This window comes from Alexandromys fortis, unplaced genomic scaffold, assembly GCF_014885135.2.
Source record: "Alexandromys fortis isolate MF-2015 unplaced genomic scaffold, M_Fortis_MF-2015_v1.1 scaffold_2_1_26212458, whole genome shotgun sequence".
Taxonomy (NCBI): domain Eukaryota; kingdom Metazoa; phylum Chordata; class Mammalia; order Rodentia; family Cricetidae; genus Alexandromys; species Alexandromys fortis.
Genome location: NW_026067930.1, coordinates 1981598 through 1996664, shown reverse-complemented (window position 1 = coordinate 1996664; position 15067 = coordinate 1981598). Strand labels below are relative to the sequence as shown.

Sequence of the window (15067 nt, the reverse complement as noted above, 5' to 3'; positions counted from 1 at the left end):
ACACACATACAGACACACACATACACAGAGCCAGACCTCTCCCCCCACAGATCTATGTGCAAATATTTATGTACACATTTCCCATGCAGAAAAGGGTTTTTTAAATACTTCTAACTTCTATTGATTCTTTGTGAATTTCACATCATGCATTCCGATCCCACTCTGCCCAACCCCTTACATCCTCCCTCTGCCCTTGCAACCTCCCTGCAAAACAAAATTTAAGAGAAAAACCAAGGACCAAACATAGCAAGCCAAAAGAGGAGGAAAGGAGAGAAATCTCACTGTGGAAGCTGGAGTGGGGCCTGCTGAGTCACACAGAGTCCATTCATCTCTTACAAGGGTTCATTGCCACGGCTCATTGGAGTCATTGGTCTGGCTCAAGGCCTCTGGCTTCTGCTACCCTGCTGATAATGGGTTTTCACTGGGGGTCCTCTTCAATACCTTGGTGTTGTCATGGGGATCCTGCTGCTTTGGAGCTGGAGGTTCAGCCCCTTCACATGCTCCAACAGTTTATAGATGAGGAGGATGTTGGGGTGGGCTAACCCGTAGCCCTGGTTCTGGAGCTGGGTGGTAGCTACCAGTTCCCCTCACCGTCAATACCTGGACAAGCTCTCCAGCACTGCCTGGGCTAGCTCACCCAATACCACCCGAATAGATGAGCGAGGCCAGTTCTCCTGCCTTCGGGTCCTCATAGCTGGCTCACCCACACTCAACATCACCAGGGCCAGCTCTATTATTTTGCCCAGGTAAGGTGTAGGACCCTCTCTGGATTGCTGTGGGGAACCTTCCAGGGGAGAGAAAGGGGACCATCTCCCCTGCTCTCACACCCTCAGGACTGGCTCACCTGTACCCAGGATGACAGGGTCAGCTCTAGTGTGCTTCCCAGGAGGGGTGTAGCACCCACCACTGCTCTCTTATGTGCTGAATTTGGTGAGGGGCAGAGCTAATTCTTTCACACTAGTGACCCTAAGGCCTGCTTTCTCTCTTGCAGATAGCAAAGGGTGGAGCGGGGAGGGCATATTTCCCTCACCCATGCCACAGACTGCCAGGCAAGGTGGGGGGGCGGGTGTTGTCAGCTCTCCTGCTCTCATGCCCTCAGGGTCTACTCATCTGAGTCCCCCAACAATGGAGTCAGCTCTAGCAAGCTGACCGGACAGGGTGCAGAGCCTGTGAGGACCAGAGCTAGCTCTCCCACTCCTGGGGCCAGTTCTCTCACCTGCCGCAGGTGGGTGGGCCACAGAGGAAGAGTTTTAAAAACGTGTATAAACTGTTGTATGACTAAGCTGAGCTAAACAACACACTGTTATGATCTGTGTGAGAAATACCACCCCCATAGGCTTGTGTGTCTGAACACGTTGCCCACGCCGATGTGTTTGGAGAGACTACAGAGCGTCCGGCAGGTGGGGCTTAACTGAAGAAACTGAACCTCTGTGCTGAGTGTTTGGGTCTTTCACTCAGCCCCACGTTCTTTCCTCCGTATCTGCCCTGTGTTTCCTGTTTTGACATCTGTAGGGAGATGAAGTCCCAGTCTCCTGCCTCCTGCTTTACAGCAGCTTGCCGCCAAGCTCCATTGGATCGCCGGTGCTATGGCTGCCTTGCTCCCAGAATTCAAGCTGTGCCCTTGCAGCAGACAGTCCCAGCTGTGCAAACACATAGACCCCATAGAGGATGAAAGCAAGCCCAGCCCCTCCCCCCTCAGAGCTGTCAGATGAGTTTGTGGTCTTGGCCAGCACCTGGGTCCTTAGCAGTGAGTTCATAGTGGAATTTCCCATCCCCTGTCCGAAAAGCTTTGGAAGTCAGATAGTCCCTTTGTTCAGAGGATGTCTCCGACAGCTCTCTTTCTCATCCAGACCCCCCTTCCACCCCACCTTTCTGTATGTCACCACTGTCACACTTATTCAGCTTCTCTAAGCATTTGATGGAATCTCCTCTCCAGGTTTTTTTAAGGGAAGCCTCCGTTTCCCTTTCTGTTCCCATTATGTCAACTCTCGTCTTCTGACTTCACCCTCTACCCCTTCCCTAGTTAATCTCCCACCTCAGCCCCCAATTATGACCATTGTGGTACTCAGGTTCTCTGTCCTAATATAACAAATGGGTCCTTAGGGTCTGCTTTCAAGATGAGGTACATTGGGAGGCCAGCAGCGGATCACAAATAAGCGAGAGGCACTGGGTTCCTGCTTTTCCCTAGCTGGAAGCTGGTGCCTGCTAGCTGCTCTCAGTTCATTTTAGGATTGAAGAGCTGCAGACCGTCTTCCACGTGACTAAATCCATGTATCCAAAAAGGGGGGAGAGGGGAATCTTGAGCCACAGGAAGATGGGGATTTTGGGCAGTAGGCTGTGCTAGTTCAATATGGAAATACTGTAACTCTCTGGACTACAAGCCTGGGGTGGGGGTAGGGGAGACAGTAGGGATAGATGTTAGTTTAGGGACTGTGGGAAGCAAAGTTTCACGCCTGTCACTTTTACATTCTCTCCACCCTGACACTCACTGCTGCAGAATCTTAAAAGAAAACCTGTCTCATTCTCTTGTCTTAGGGCAGTGAAGTCCAGGCCTGTGGGGCTCCAGAGGAGAGCAAGGACTTTGTTGCAAATGGGTTTATAGACTATTGTGTTAAGAGTCTAGGAAGCATCTGGTGGCATTCGACCCATGCCTTGGAAATTTGAATGTGGCCACAGCAAAAGTCATTGACTAAGTTGTCTGGTGAAGCAATTTCAAGACAGCACAACACTGAGCTTGGGGCGGGTTGCTCACTGCTCTTGGATTTACAGCAGAAAGATGTGAAAACTTGTGGTTTGGCAAAGAAAGGGGTATAAATGGAGTTAATGCTGTTCACAGCTGAGACGAGGTCAGTGGTGTGCTGTTAGAGAGATTGACACATAAGGAGAACCCACACACTTGCACTTGAATAAGAGGGATGGCATCTAGAAGCTAAAACCCCACTCTTGGGGAGCTTAAACATCTAAAGTGGGAAACAATTTCACACCAGTTTGAATTTAAAGGTTTATTTATTTGAGAGGAAAAAACTTACAGAACACCTTCCTACACGACAGCCAGGAAAGGAGTCTAGACGCGCGCGCGCGCGCGAGAGAGAGAGAGAGAGAGAGAGAGAGAGAGAGAGAGAGAGAGAGAGGTGGAGGGCTGAAGCTGCTTTTTAAAGAGAAAGAGACCACGCCCCAGTGGGCTGGTATCTCAACGGTTATTGGCTGAAGGAGCAGAAGGAGCTCCTGCAGCAAACATCTAGTCTTTTCTGAGACTCAGGACAAAATGCAAACTCATTTGGAAAGCTTCCATCCAAAAGAAAGGAACTTAACAGAGAACTCCTAGAGCATCCTTCTTTAGCAGGTCCATCTAGGGAAGTTTTGCCAGTTTCCTACAGGGAGATGTTCAGAGACCAATGAGGCTGTGTTAGAAGGGGCCCTTGGCTGTATCTCAAACTGCAGAACTCTGGCCTCATCCACATGATGCAGTATGCATCCGTGAGAGGGTGAGAGAGGCTTGTGTCAAGCTTCCAGACCGCTTCTGAGGCCAGACAATGGGAAGCTCTTGACTTAGCCATGCAGGAAGCAGTGGGGAAGAGTTCTAAGCTGCAATGGGCTCAGAATGCTGGCGGTGCCCGAAATGTGCAGGTCTGCCGAGAAGAGCTGCAGCTGTGAGCAGAACTCGGCCGATAGAGAAAACGTTCTGCAATCAAAAGGGCTACAGATGGAGGGCTTGCCAAACCTACAGAGCCCTGATGGTGCCATCTTGAGCTCAAGATTCTGACCAAATGTGGAACTTAAGAATTTGATGTTTGCCCTGCTGAGCCCAGTCTTGTTTTGGTGTGATCCCCATGTACTGTGTCCCTGTGATGGCTAGCTCATTTGTCAACTTGACACTACCTAGGATTAGCTGAGAAGAGGGTTTCAATGAGGGATTGTCTGCGTTGGGTGACCTGTGGATATGTCTATGGGTGAAGAGTCTTAATTAAGTTCCTCGATATGGGAAGACCCAGGCTGCGGTGGGCAGTACCATTCCCTAGGCAGAGAGCCTAATCTATCTACAAGTGAAGAAGCCAAGCTTAGAGAAAGCAAGAATGAACAGTCGGGCACACGCTTCTGCTCTTGATTGTGGCTATGACATGAAAAGGGTGTAACTTGGAATTGTAAGCCAAACAAACCCTTTCCCTCTTAAGCTGCTTTTTGTTGGGCTGTTTTTATCACAGCAGACATGAAACTAGGGCAGGCCCTATTTCTCCCCTTTAGAATGAAGACAGTCGCTCCGAGCAAGACTGGTAGGAAAATGCATTATTTGGTGCTTATTTTTATATGGACTCCTAGTTAAGAGATGGCCTTGGGCCCCAGGAGAGACTTTAGACTTTTGAACAGTGTTGCAGCTACTTAGTCGTGGGGACTTTTAAAGTGAACTGGAAAAACTTTGGTATGTGAGGTGGCTACAGACTTACTGGGGTCAGGGACAGAGTGCAATGGTTTGTCTGTGAAATGTCCCCAGAGGCTCACGTATTTGAATGCTTGGCCCCAAACTGATGGCTCTGGATTTGGAAGCTGTAGAACGCTAAGAAGATAAGGCCTATCAGGAGAAAGAGGATCTCTGGAGAAAAAGCCTTAAGATTTATAGTCTGGCCTATCAATGATTTACCCTTGTTTTCTGTCTCCTGTTCCATCAAGATATAAAGGGGTGAGAAATCCAGGCCTCAAACTCCTGCCAGCATGGAATCGGCTAGCCCCGTGCCTTCCCTGCCACAATGAACTGTATCCCTTGTGACAGTTGGGCTTTACTTGTCAACTTGACACAATCTAGACTCACCTGGAAAGGGGATCTCCATGGGAGATTGTCTGCGTTTGGTTGTGGGTGTGTCTATGAGTGAGTTCTTTATTAAATTCATTGATGTGAGAAGACCCAGCCCACTGTGGGGAGGACCATTACCTAGACAGGGAGTCCAGCACTGTATAAAAGTGGAGAAAATAAAATGATCTCAAGCAAAGCAAGCAAGTGAGCGTGTGTGCATTTGTGTCTCTCTGACCTTGACTGTGGATGTGATGGGACCAGCCGTTTGAAGTTCCTGCCTTGACTTCCCCACAATAATGAGACTGTAACCTGGAACTCTAAACTAAAATAAATCCCTTTATCAGTTATTGTTTTGATTTTCCGTCAGGGTGTTTCATCACAGCAGCAAGAATGAAGCCAGCACAATGTTCAGACCATGAACTGAAATAATTTCTCTTCCTTCAAGTTGCTCTTATTAGATTTTTCTGATAAAAAGTATTAAGAAAAAGTGGCTAATGTTCGTACTTAGGTCACAAGCAGCTATTTTTGTGGTGAGAAGTTAGTCTGATCTTTCGGCAGTTTGTAAACATCAACACAACACATGTTGACAATGGTCCCACCATGACGCTCGGTAAGTCTCTAGAACCTATTCTCTCTGCTGACTGACTTTATGTGCCTTTGGCCAACCATTGCTTTGTCTTGAGGCCTCAACCAATTGTTACTACTGTCTTTCTATTTTCTGCTTTTGGGAGCAGAGCTTTGCTTAGCTCATCTACTTATATGCCCACTTTCGTGTGTAAATGGAGGTTTCTTTTCTGCCCACCAGTTCCCAAATGAACACTCAGAGACTTAATATAATTACAAACTATATGGCCGAATTTGCTCAGGGCAAGGGGTGTTCCCTTATCGATGGACTGTTTTGTTTTCTTTTTCTGTTTCTTTCTTTCTTGGGAGGGGGGGTTCTGTTTTCTTTGACTTTTGTTTTCTTGTTTTTGTTTTTGCTTTTGGTTTTTTGAGACAGGGTTTCTCTGTGTCACAGCTCTGGCTTTCCTGGAACTCACTCTGTAGAACAGGCTGGCCTCGAACTCACAGAGATCTGCCTGCCTCAGCTCTGCTGGGATTAAAGGCACGCACCACCACCACCCAGCTTGGGCTGCTTTCTTTCCTCGCTAATTTGAGTGCTCTGCTGTGACAGTGCTATTTACGGCAGAAGGAGAGCTGTCTTTGAGATAAAAATTGTTTCCTTTGGGTGTTAACTGGGCACGCGTGAGGGCTCTGGACTTGATTTCCGAGGTCCCTCTGCTCTTCCCTGTGGCTATGCCAATTTACTTTCCCACCAACAATGCACAGATGTCCACTTTCCCTCCTCCCTTCTCGGTGCCTGGGATCTTTCTCTTCTTTATAATTGTCACTCTCACGAGCATCAGGTGTTTCTCATGGTGGATTGGATTGGATGAGTAGTGGAGCTGAGCATCTTTCGTGTACCCACTGTCATCTGTGTGTCTTCTTTCAAGGATGTCTCTTCAAGCCCTTGGCCCATTTGCTGAACCTGTCATTCTTGCTAATTGGGTTGATTGAACACTCCCTACTTGGTGGCTGTCTTTGGAGGCTGGGACACTTCAGGAGAGGTATGTCTTACATGAGAATATAGGGCTTATAAAATGTGTGGCTCTATTTTTCGTTCCGTCTGGGCTCTAGATTGTCTCTCCAGCCATCGGTTGGTTCCTTGTGATCCTACAGGTGTTTTTCGATTGCTACATTTCTGTTTGTGAAGCAAGAGCTGTGTCACTACCCGATTGCGCTGCAGAAGTAGGAGCAGCAGTTTTATGTAGAGACTGACTATGGTGTAAGGAGCTGCGGACCGGTGCTCAGATGACAAGAGTGAGAGTAATGACTGCTTTTGGTTTCTGCTCCCCGCCGACATGGCATGCATGTCAGTCAGTGCAGTAGCCTGTATAAGCTGCCTCACAAAATGCACAGCCCAGGAGACATAAACTAGACCTCTGGGGATGACAGCTCCAGAGGTTGCACAGTACAAGATCAAGAACACCAGTCCCTAAATGATGCCTCGTTTATAGACACAAAGGAAGACAAGGTTTGAAGTAAAAGCTGCAAGTCAGAGTGGAAATTTTCTAATGCAAACAACATAGTAAACACATACTGCACACCATGGTCCAGTAGAAGCTGGGGAGTCAGAAAACGCCTTGACCCAAAACGAAATTAAACACAGCCCTACAACACGGTAACACTTAGTAAGCGGCAAAATCAACACTCAAAGAGAAACTCAACACACTTCAACAACATTGGGTCTTGTTCAGTATTTTTTTGTAATTTTTATTGTCGCTTTTCACTTCCTTGGCTAATTTATTACTAAGGGGTATCTTGAGCGACTGTGAAGGAAAAGAATTTGTAACGTTTGTCTGAGTAAGTTCAGGATGGACAAACAACATTCTTGTCACTCTCTTAAATGCAGGGCTTTTCAATCTCAGAGCTTTGTGAGGTCCTGAGGCTTTCCCAGGTCCAGAGCCATATCTAGAAGTGCAAGTCAAGATAAGCCATCATGAAGAACACACATATGAGAACATCACAATGGAGCCAACATCGGTGCACTGATTTAAATAATATTGATACTAAAGATTGAATCATTACAACATACAGGCCAATTGCTTCGAGCCTGCGATGGGACAATATGTCACAAGCAGAGGGCGGGCAGAGGAGGTGGCTCACCTTGTGACTCTCAGGAAATGGAAGACCTGAGCCCCCAGATCCTAACAGCCCCTTTAAGAACACACCCCTAAAGCCTGGACTCTACAGCCATCGGTCTATATCCTGTAAAATCTCACCACCCCACAATTGTGTTATGACCTAGACACTTTTCCTTGGTGTTAGGGGACTATTAGCCACAGGTGCTTTCTGCTTAGCAAGTCCTGCTACTTGACCCTGACAGTCATGGCGAAAGACTTCAACAACAGAAGTTACTTTGCACAACCAAGTGGAAGACAGAGTGAAGGAGCTGACAGAGCAGGAACTCCCCAACTTCTTTTCATGGCTTGTAGAAGGTCAGCTTCTTGTCTTCCATGTGGAGGCTGACTCTGCCCACCTGTGAACTCACTCTCTTACGAGGGTGAGGGCAGGGAGCTGGGGCATTGGATGAGGCACAGCCCAGTAGCCTCATTTCATAGGAATTACCTGATTAAAGGTCCTATCTCCACAGTGATTCACACTCAAAGGCCGTGAACTTTGGAGATTGGCACACAAAACTCAGGCAGACACACTTTAGCACTGAGAACAGGAGAGCCTAGGAAATAGCTGTTCTTAGACAAAGCTTTTTCCCCTAAACTCTCACATCTGAAAGGAAACCCAAAGAGCCTTGTGTTCTGAGCCACTTTCGCAATTCAGGAGATGGAAGTTTTGTCCAGGGGACACTGGCCTAAGTCAGTCAGCAGCTTGACCTCCTGGAAAAAGACAACCATCCCAGTAGAGATTTCACTCATTCTCGGGGCTCCAGAGTCCTCTTGCTTGCATCTCTGATCTCACCACTACCCTGTCCTTAGCGAGTGCATACGCTTATATATTCTTTACTGAGTCACCGGTTCCTATGTTCCGACTCTGTTGTCAAGCCAACTTGAGCCAAAACACAAGAGATACCTAGTTATCTGTCTATCTGTATCTATACATCTATATCTACACATAATCTATCCACCTTCAAACCCATGTGTGTGTGAGCGTGTGCGTGTGTGCGTGAAAACGTAGGATGTATTTTTATGGCTCATGTTATAATAATGGGAACATAAGAAAGGGAATGTCTTCTGGCTTTACTCTGAGACCCTTGAAAGTCATTGGTGCCTGGAGTCACCGTTGGAAAGGAACAGAACAATCACACAGCAGGGACTGCTTGTTGTCCCTTCCCTGGCCTTTCAGGCCCTGATCTTGGAGGTCTTTAGCTGTGACCCTTGCACAAGTGCTTAAGGATGACAGTATGGCCCCTAAACAACAACCTGTTGGCAAAGAAGTGTCACCTCGCCTGTCGGGACAGAGGTAGGCTGGCGGCCTGACTGGGACCCCAGGGGCAAAGATGACTAGCTGACTGGCCGGAAAGTGAGGAGGGGGCTGGAGCTGGGCATCAAAACGAAGCGATAGACCATCTGCACATCCTCTTGCCTTAGTGTCTCCACCCGGAAGGATTTTAGCACCTGGAACACAAGGTAGGGAGGGGACGCTCCATCTGGCCTCCTCAGCAGGACAGAGCACTGGAAGCCCAGACAGACCCTGAAGGCCTATGTTCTTAGTACAAATCCTGCTCATTAGCACCCTCATCCCACAGGCCCTGCCCAGAGCTGCTCACGAGGTGCAGGTGGAAACCACCCTAACCCACAGGCCCCGCCCAGAGCTGCTCACGTGATGCAGCAGGAGCAGCATCTCCACCTGTGCCAGGCGCTTCCCCAGGCACTGGCGCACCCCAAAGCCGAAAGACAAGTGCTGGAAACTCCTTTTCCTCTCCAGCCAGCGCTGGGGCATGTAGCGCTCGGGCCTCGGAAATACTGAAGGGTTTCGGCCCAGGGAGTAGAGGTAGAGTAGGACCAATGTCTGTGGGCAGACGCCAAAGGCAAGGTCAGCTGCCTCTTTGGGATGGTGCAGAACAGGGCAATTGGTGGCTGTATGAGGATCACTCACCCCAGCAGGGACATGGAAATTATGAAGCACCAGGTCCGAGCTTAGAATTCTCTCCAAAAAGCCACCAACAGGATAGAGCCTAAAGGTGGAGGAGCAACAGGAGAGGCCTCAGCTCAGGAGAACTTCTCCTGTCCATATCTGCACCTCCTTCCCTCAGATTCCCCCAGGGCGCTCAGCCAACCTCCAGAGGAGCAACAGCGTCCAGCCACAGGAAGAAGAGCAGAGAACATGGCTGCCCTCGGCCCCAGAAAAGACAGGGGAACAGAACAGCAGGGAATGGGCAGCCAGCACCTACCTCAAGGTCTCCTTAAGGGCAGCCCGTAAGAGGGGCAGGTCTGTCATAGCTCTCTGAGGATCTGCAGCGATGCTGGCCTCAGCTGCCAGGCTCTCCTGCTGAATGGCCTGCTGAACATCTGGGTTCCGTGCCAGCTCAAAGAGAGTCATTACCAAGGGGAAGGCTGTCTGCAGGAGCCACAGAAGTCTCAGTCACTGTCCCTAGTCATCCACAAAGAGAACCCCTTCTACAAAAGGGTGCCCCTCTCTGGGCAGGGTATGACTCTGGGAACCATGACCCTAAATCCTGAGGGGCAGGCCACAGACATCCCAGTCCTGGCCACCATCTCAGCACCTGCAGGGTCTGCTGCTTACAACCTGCTCTGGTACTGGGGCAGACCTTCAGTGGCACTTAGGGACAATGCCACTCATATCTACCTTTCCCAGTGCCTGATGGTCATCCATAGGCCCCTCAGCACTGACCTCACTGCTCAAGCCTGAAATGGGTCCTAGTTCCCCATGCTACCTCCTCCCTCCATCAGTGAGACGCCCCAGAGTGAGTCCTGAGCGCCTATGTCCAGAATTTCTCTTTATGGCATAGCCTACAGAAGCAGTCTCAAGTGTCTTGACTTTGTCACCAGCTTATTGACTTTGGGTTCATCTGATCTATGGCCTGATCCATGGCCCTTCCTGATGGGGCCCTCACCCCTGATGGCCTCATCTGTCTCCCTGTCTCTTGCCTTAGGCAGTCCGCCACCCCCATGAGCTTTGTGTTGCTCCCTGCAAATGGTTCCGCCCTGAAGGGTCCCCTGTCTTGAGCTCCCTTGTTCTCTGCACTGCTCCTGTATTTTCACCTGAAGATCTCTCTTCCTGCACCTCTGGGTGCAGCCTACAGTCAAGGGTAACAGGCTCCTGGCGAAAAGAACCTGGGAATTCAGTTCCTAGGAAATGCTTTGGGAGATACACAGACAGGGAGTCACAGAGGACTGATTCCCACAGGATGGTCTGACCGTGTCTACACTCCCAGCAGTGAGCTCAATAGAGTTGGCTCTGATGGCATCTAGAGACAAAGCTCCCTGGGCTATCAGTTCTGCCACGATGCCGCTGTAGGTCTGAGGGTTGCCAAGTCTTAGCTCCTGGTGCACCTTCCGGATACATCTGTTGGCTGGAGATGTGAGATAGGAGCTTGAGAAAGGGCAGCGCCCACTGTCCCGATGTGCACCCTGCCCCCATGACCCATGGCAACGCCTGATCTTCTCCCACTATCTCTGGGTCAGTTCAGCCATAGGATTGGAGGGAACATGTTAAAAGTACAGGAAGCAGCAGGCGCCGTCATTTGAGACGATCCCGATGTAATCACAAGTAAAGGGGAATGGCAATTAACTGACCGTTGTCCCCTACCCCATGGCACTGCGTAGGTCAGTGACGCTCACCATACTCAAAGATGACATCCCAGGCCTCAAAATGTTCTTTCCACACCTGGGTGCTTGTCCAGCGAGTCAGGCTCCTGGGTAAAAACATGAGCTGTGTGGTGGTCTTGAACATGGAATGCAAGGCGTGGATGAACTTCAGGCTGCCAGGGCTCAGGTCGTGGCCAAGGAGGCCCAGTCGCTCCCCAAAAAGAACAAAGTTGCTGGCTGCATTAAAAAAAAATGATATCCCTGAGACAAGGCAGTTCCTGGACTCAAAACTGCAGCTCCCCCTCCCCACAACCCCCTCCCTAATAGCCTTAATTTGGGGCCTTCCCCTGGCCACATACCTTCTATTGAGTAGTTGAAGAGGTTTTGCTGGGCATCCATGGTGAGGCTCCCACGAGCATTCTGAAACACCTTCTTTTTCAGGGACTCCAAGAAGTCCCTTGCTACCATGTCCACCATGGGGACAAACTTTTGAACAGCCTTTGGTGACAGCACATTTGGGTTCAGCCTCAGTCGGTTAAAGTGCCATTCAGGCCCATTTCTGCAGAGCACAGAGTAGAGGTATGGACACCTCTCAGGAAAGGCCTGGTCCAGGCTGTGCCCATCTTTCTGCCCCCTCAGAGAAATTGGAAAAAATGGGTGGCAGGCTCGGCAAGTGCTGTCCCCACTTCTTTCTTTCAACACAGTTTCTGGGGGCTGGAGAGATGGCTCAGTGGTTAAGAGCATTGCCTGCTCTTCCAGAGGTCCTGAGTTCAATTCCCAGCAACCACATGGTGTCTCACAACCATCTATAATGAGGTCTGGTGCCCTCTTCTGGCCTTTAGGCATATACAGACACAATATATTGTATACGTAATAAATAAATAAATAAATAAATAAATAAATAAATAAATAAATAAATAAGAAAGTATTATTCAACACAGTTTCCATGTGTTGGACAGAGGTCACTAAGTCTAAGGTGGACTTGGCATAGCCATACTCATGGAGAAAGGAGGCTGGGCTGTCAAGCTCTGCCCACCTGACCTATACCACCTCCCCACAGAAGAGGAGCCCTGGCTGAGTTCACCCACCCTGTCAGCACTGTGGAATGTGTGCTCTCTGAGTCTTCAGCACCTGCCTGTCTCAGCTAAGGGATCTCATCCTCCCTAGGGCAGGAAGCATGGCAGAGGACCACTTACAACATGCACACACCACAGCCCAGGACACAGGGTTCCCATGGAGATTCTCCAATGAATGACAGCAGGAGTTTGCCTCCTGTGCTACACATGCAGAAGGCCTGGCCTTTGGTGTTCTAAAACCCATAACAATTGCCAGTGACCACATGCACATGTACATGCACACGTGCCCACACAGGACCTCAAAAACACGTGTGGACACCTTAGTCCCTGTGTGCCCAAAACTAAGACAACAGCCATGCACAAAGATGCAAATACACACAGAAAGTCACAGATTCAGACAACACACACTTTCATATCTAGACAAAACACATGGTCACACACTTACACACATGCAAGAATGTACGCAGGGGCATACATGCACACACACATACACACACAGGCTCCCTGCTTTCTCAGCGGTACATGCTCACACTTTGCCTTCAGCTGCCATTTGCATCTGGCCTCCCTGCCAGATTCCCTCCGTTAAGGGCCTAATCAGCATGCCCACCTCCAAAAGCTATCTTATTAACGAAAGGATTCACTCTGACATGGATTTGTGTGCCTGTGTGCAGCCTGACTTCCTCCTGTAGGCTTCCCCATGCCCACTAGTGGCCTCTTGGTAGCCTATCCACTCCAAGCACCGGGAACCCCTGCTTAGCTCTCCAGGTATGGACCCAGCTGCAGGGGGAAGGGCTCTCTTGCCCAGGTGGTATTTGATTTTGAGTCCAAAGGAGCTCCAACTTCCTATTCTCCATTGCCTACCTCAAATCTGTGAGTGAAACTGCCCCTACGAAAGGGAAACTGCATTGACAGACATCAAGCTGTAGCTAAGGATGGCTTTGGCCCTGAGCCAGGGGCTCCCCTTCCTGGGCCAACTTTGAAACTGGTAGGAGGGAGAACCACAGCCTGAAAAAGTCTATTCGGAGCAGGAGTTTGGGGTAGAAGGCAGCCCTCTGCCACCTCCCTTCTTCTCAGGCCCAGGATCTACATAGCATGGTACCAACCCACACTTGGCAGTGATTGGTCTCCACACCCCCACCCAAGTAGGAGCTGCAACCTGTGTCTGGGCTACCAATCTCACCTCCCTCCTCATGCCCAATGTCCACTCACAGCAAGAACACGCCACGTCTCAGGCCACGGTGTTCTCTGTGGGCCACCCAGGGCTCCAGGTGCATCCGACGAGGGTGCGTACTCTCCACCTGGTGCAGCTTCTCAGCATCCTCCGGGAGCATCACAGACACAACCTGTGTTCTCCCTATGCTGTACCTATGGGGTGAAGAACAGCGCCTTCCTGTGGGGGAAACGTCCTCCACCTGAGCACCCTGTAAACCCAGCCCTGTCTGTGTGCTCCCTCACCTCAGCCTTCCCTAGCCCTGGCTCTCCCCCCAGGACGGCTCCTCCCACTGTCTGCCTGACTTCTCTCCACTTCAGCACTCCTGACACTCTGTCCTCTCAGCCATGAGCAGTGCCTTTCCCTGTCCATGTGGAGAAACATGGTCTCCATGAGTCAGGTCCATAACCTCCTGCGCTCCCTCCCTGCCTCCCTAAGCAAGGAGTGCCTGGTGCCTACTGGGGAGTGCAGCCCCTCATACCTTGCAGAGCCTGAGCAACCAGGGGCCCAGGAAGGCCCTTACCTGAAAATGGGCCCCAGCTCCTGGAAGGCCTGATGCATCTCCAGGTGCAGGTTCTCTTGGCCCTGCTCCCTCAGGATCTGCATCATCTTCAGCCACCTGTTTCTGGAGTACTGCGGGATGGCTTCAAAGGGCTGCAGTGTGTTGGGGGCCAAGGTTGCTGTAGTGCCCAGTGCCCTTGTCCCACGCAGGCACTGCCAGGGTCTTGCCAGCCACACCTCTGCCTTTACCCTGAGTGCCATTGCTTCCTCCTCTCTTCTTTATCCCACAGCCTTTTATCCTGCCTGTGGAGCATTCTATTCGACTGATCACGTCATGGAAGAAACTGTCCCTGGACTTGCCTGAGAGATCCGGGCTCTGATCATGGCTGGGGCTCACCTGTCAGTAGCCGTGTATCTCCCCAAAGTCTGCTGGTGGGTGGGGACTGGGAACATACACAGTGTCCACATGGGGGAGGGGCTATGTTGACTGAGGAAGAGGAGGGCAGAGATCTCTCTCTTCTCCCTATAGATGGAAAAAGGAAGATGGATGGATCCTTTATCTTTTGAAGATATAATAGGAGACCTTGGTTTCTTTTAATAGACTTCGTCTTTTTTTAGTGACTTTAGTAAAAATAAATCTAAGAACTAGAAAGTGTACGAAAGCATTGTATTTTTTCCACAACAAGTTTGAATTCAGCTTCTTTTTTAAAAAGGAAGACAACGTCTCATTGTCGCTACCTGTGAAACAGAACAACGCTGCTGGGGACATTCCAGTGACACGTGAGATCCTGAGGGTAACTCTGCTCATGCGCCAGGATAGTCCTCTGCACAGTCCGCAGTCTGGTCCGACAAGTCCCACCCTCAGCTCTCATCCCCTTCTAACAGGTAGCGAGCAGGGCCTCTAGACTGCAGGGTGTCTGCTCTCTTGGGGCAATGGTGTTGAACAGATCTGTCCTCCAAACCAAATTCTCATCTTCCTCAGGAGATCTGCTGGGCCTGGTCATAGAAGATCCTCTCACCCGAGCTTGCTGACTATTGGTACTCCCTCACAGAAGGGTCCTCATCTAAATATTCCATCACCCCTCCGAACCCACTGTATGTCATTGTACCCTGATCACAAATGGCCTCGGGATCTCCGAGAGAGGCTAGAGGCTATGTGATGGAAAGA

At 50.0% G+C, this 15067-nt stretch overlaps 1 protein-coding gene across 2 annotated transcripts; it reads right to left on the bottom strand.

The window, feature by feature from the left end:
* Window positions 1-8844: 8844 nt before the first annotated feature.
* Cyp11b2 (cytochrome P450 family 11 subfamily B member 2) lies at window positions 8845-14160 on the bottom strand. Of its 2 annotated transcripts, XM_050145399.1 has the most exons (9): window positions 13922-14160; window positions 13398-13553; window positions 11472-11671; window positions 11146-11349; window positions 10723-10877; window positions 9735-9901; window positions 9440-9518; window positions 9164-9352; window positions 8845-8958 (listed from the first exon to the last, which is right to left on the bottom strand). In XM_050145399.1, exons 1-9 carry the CDS (start codon window positions 14158-14160, stop codon window positions 8845-8847), a joined length of 1503 nt encoding a protein of 500 aa, XP_050001356.1. The 2 variants fall into 2 exon arrangements, with proteins under 2 accessions (XP_050001356.1, XP_050001357.1); XM_050145400.1 differs by lacking the exon at window positions 9164-9352.
* Window positions 14161-15067: the final 907 nt, after the last annotated feature.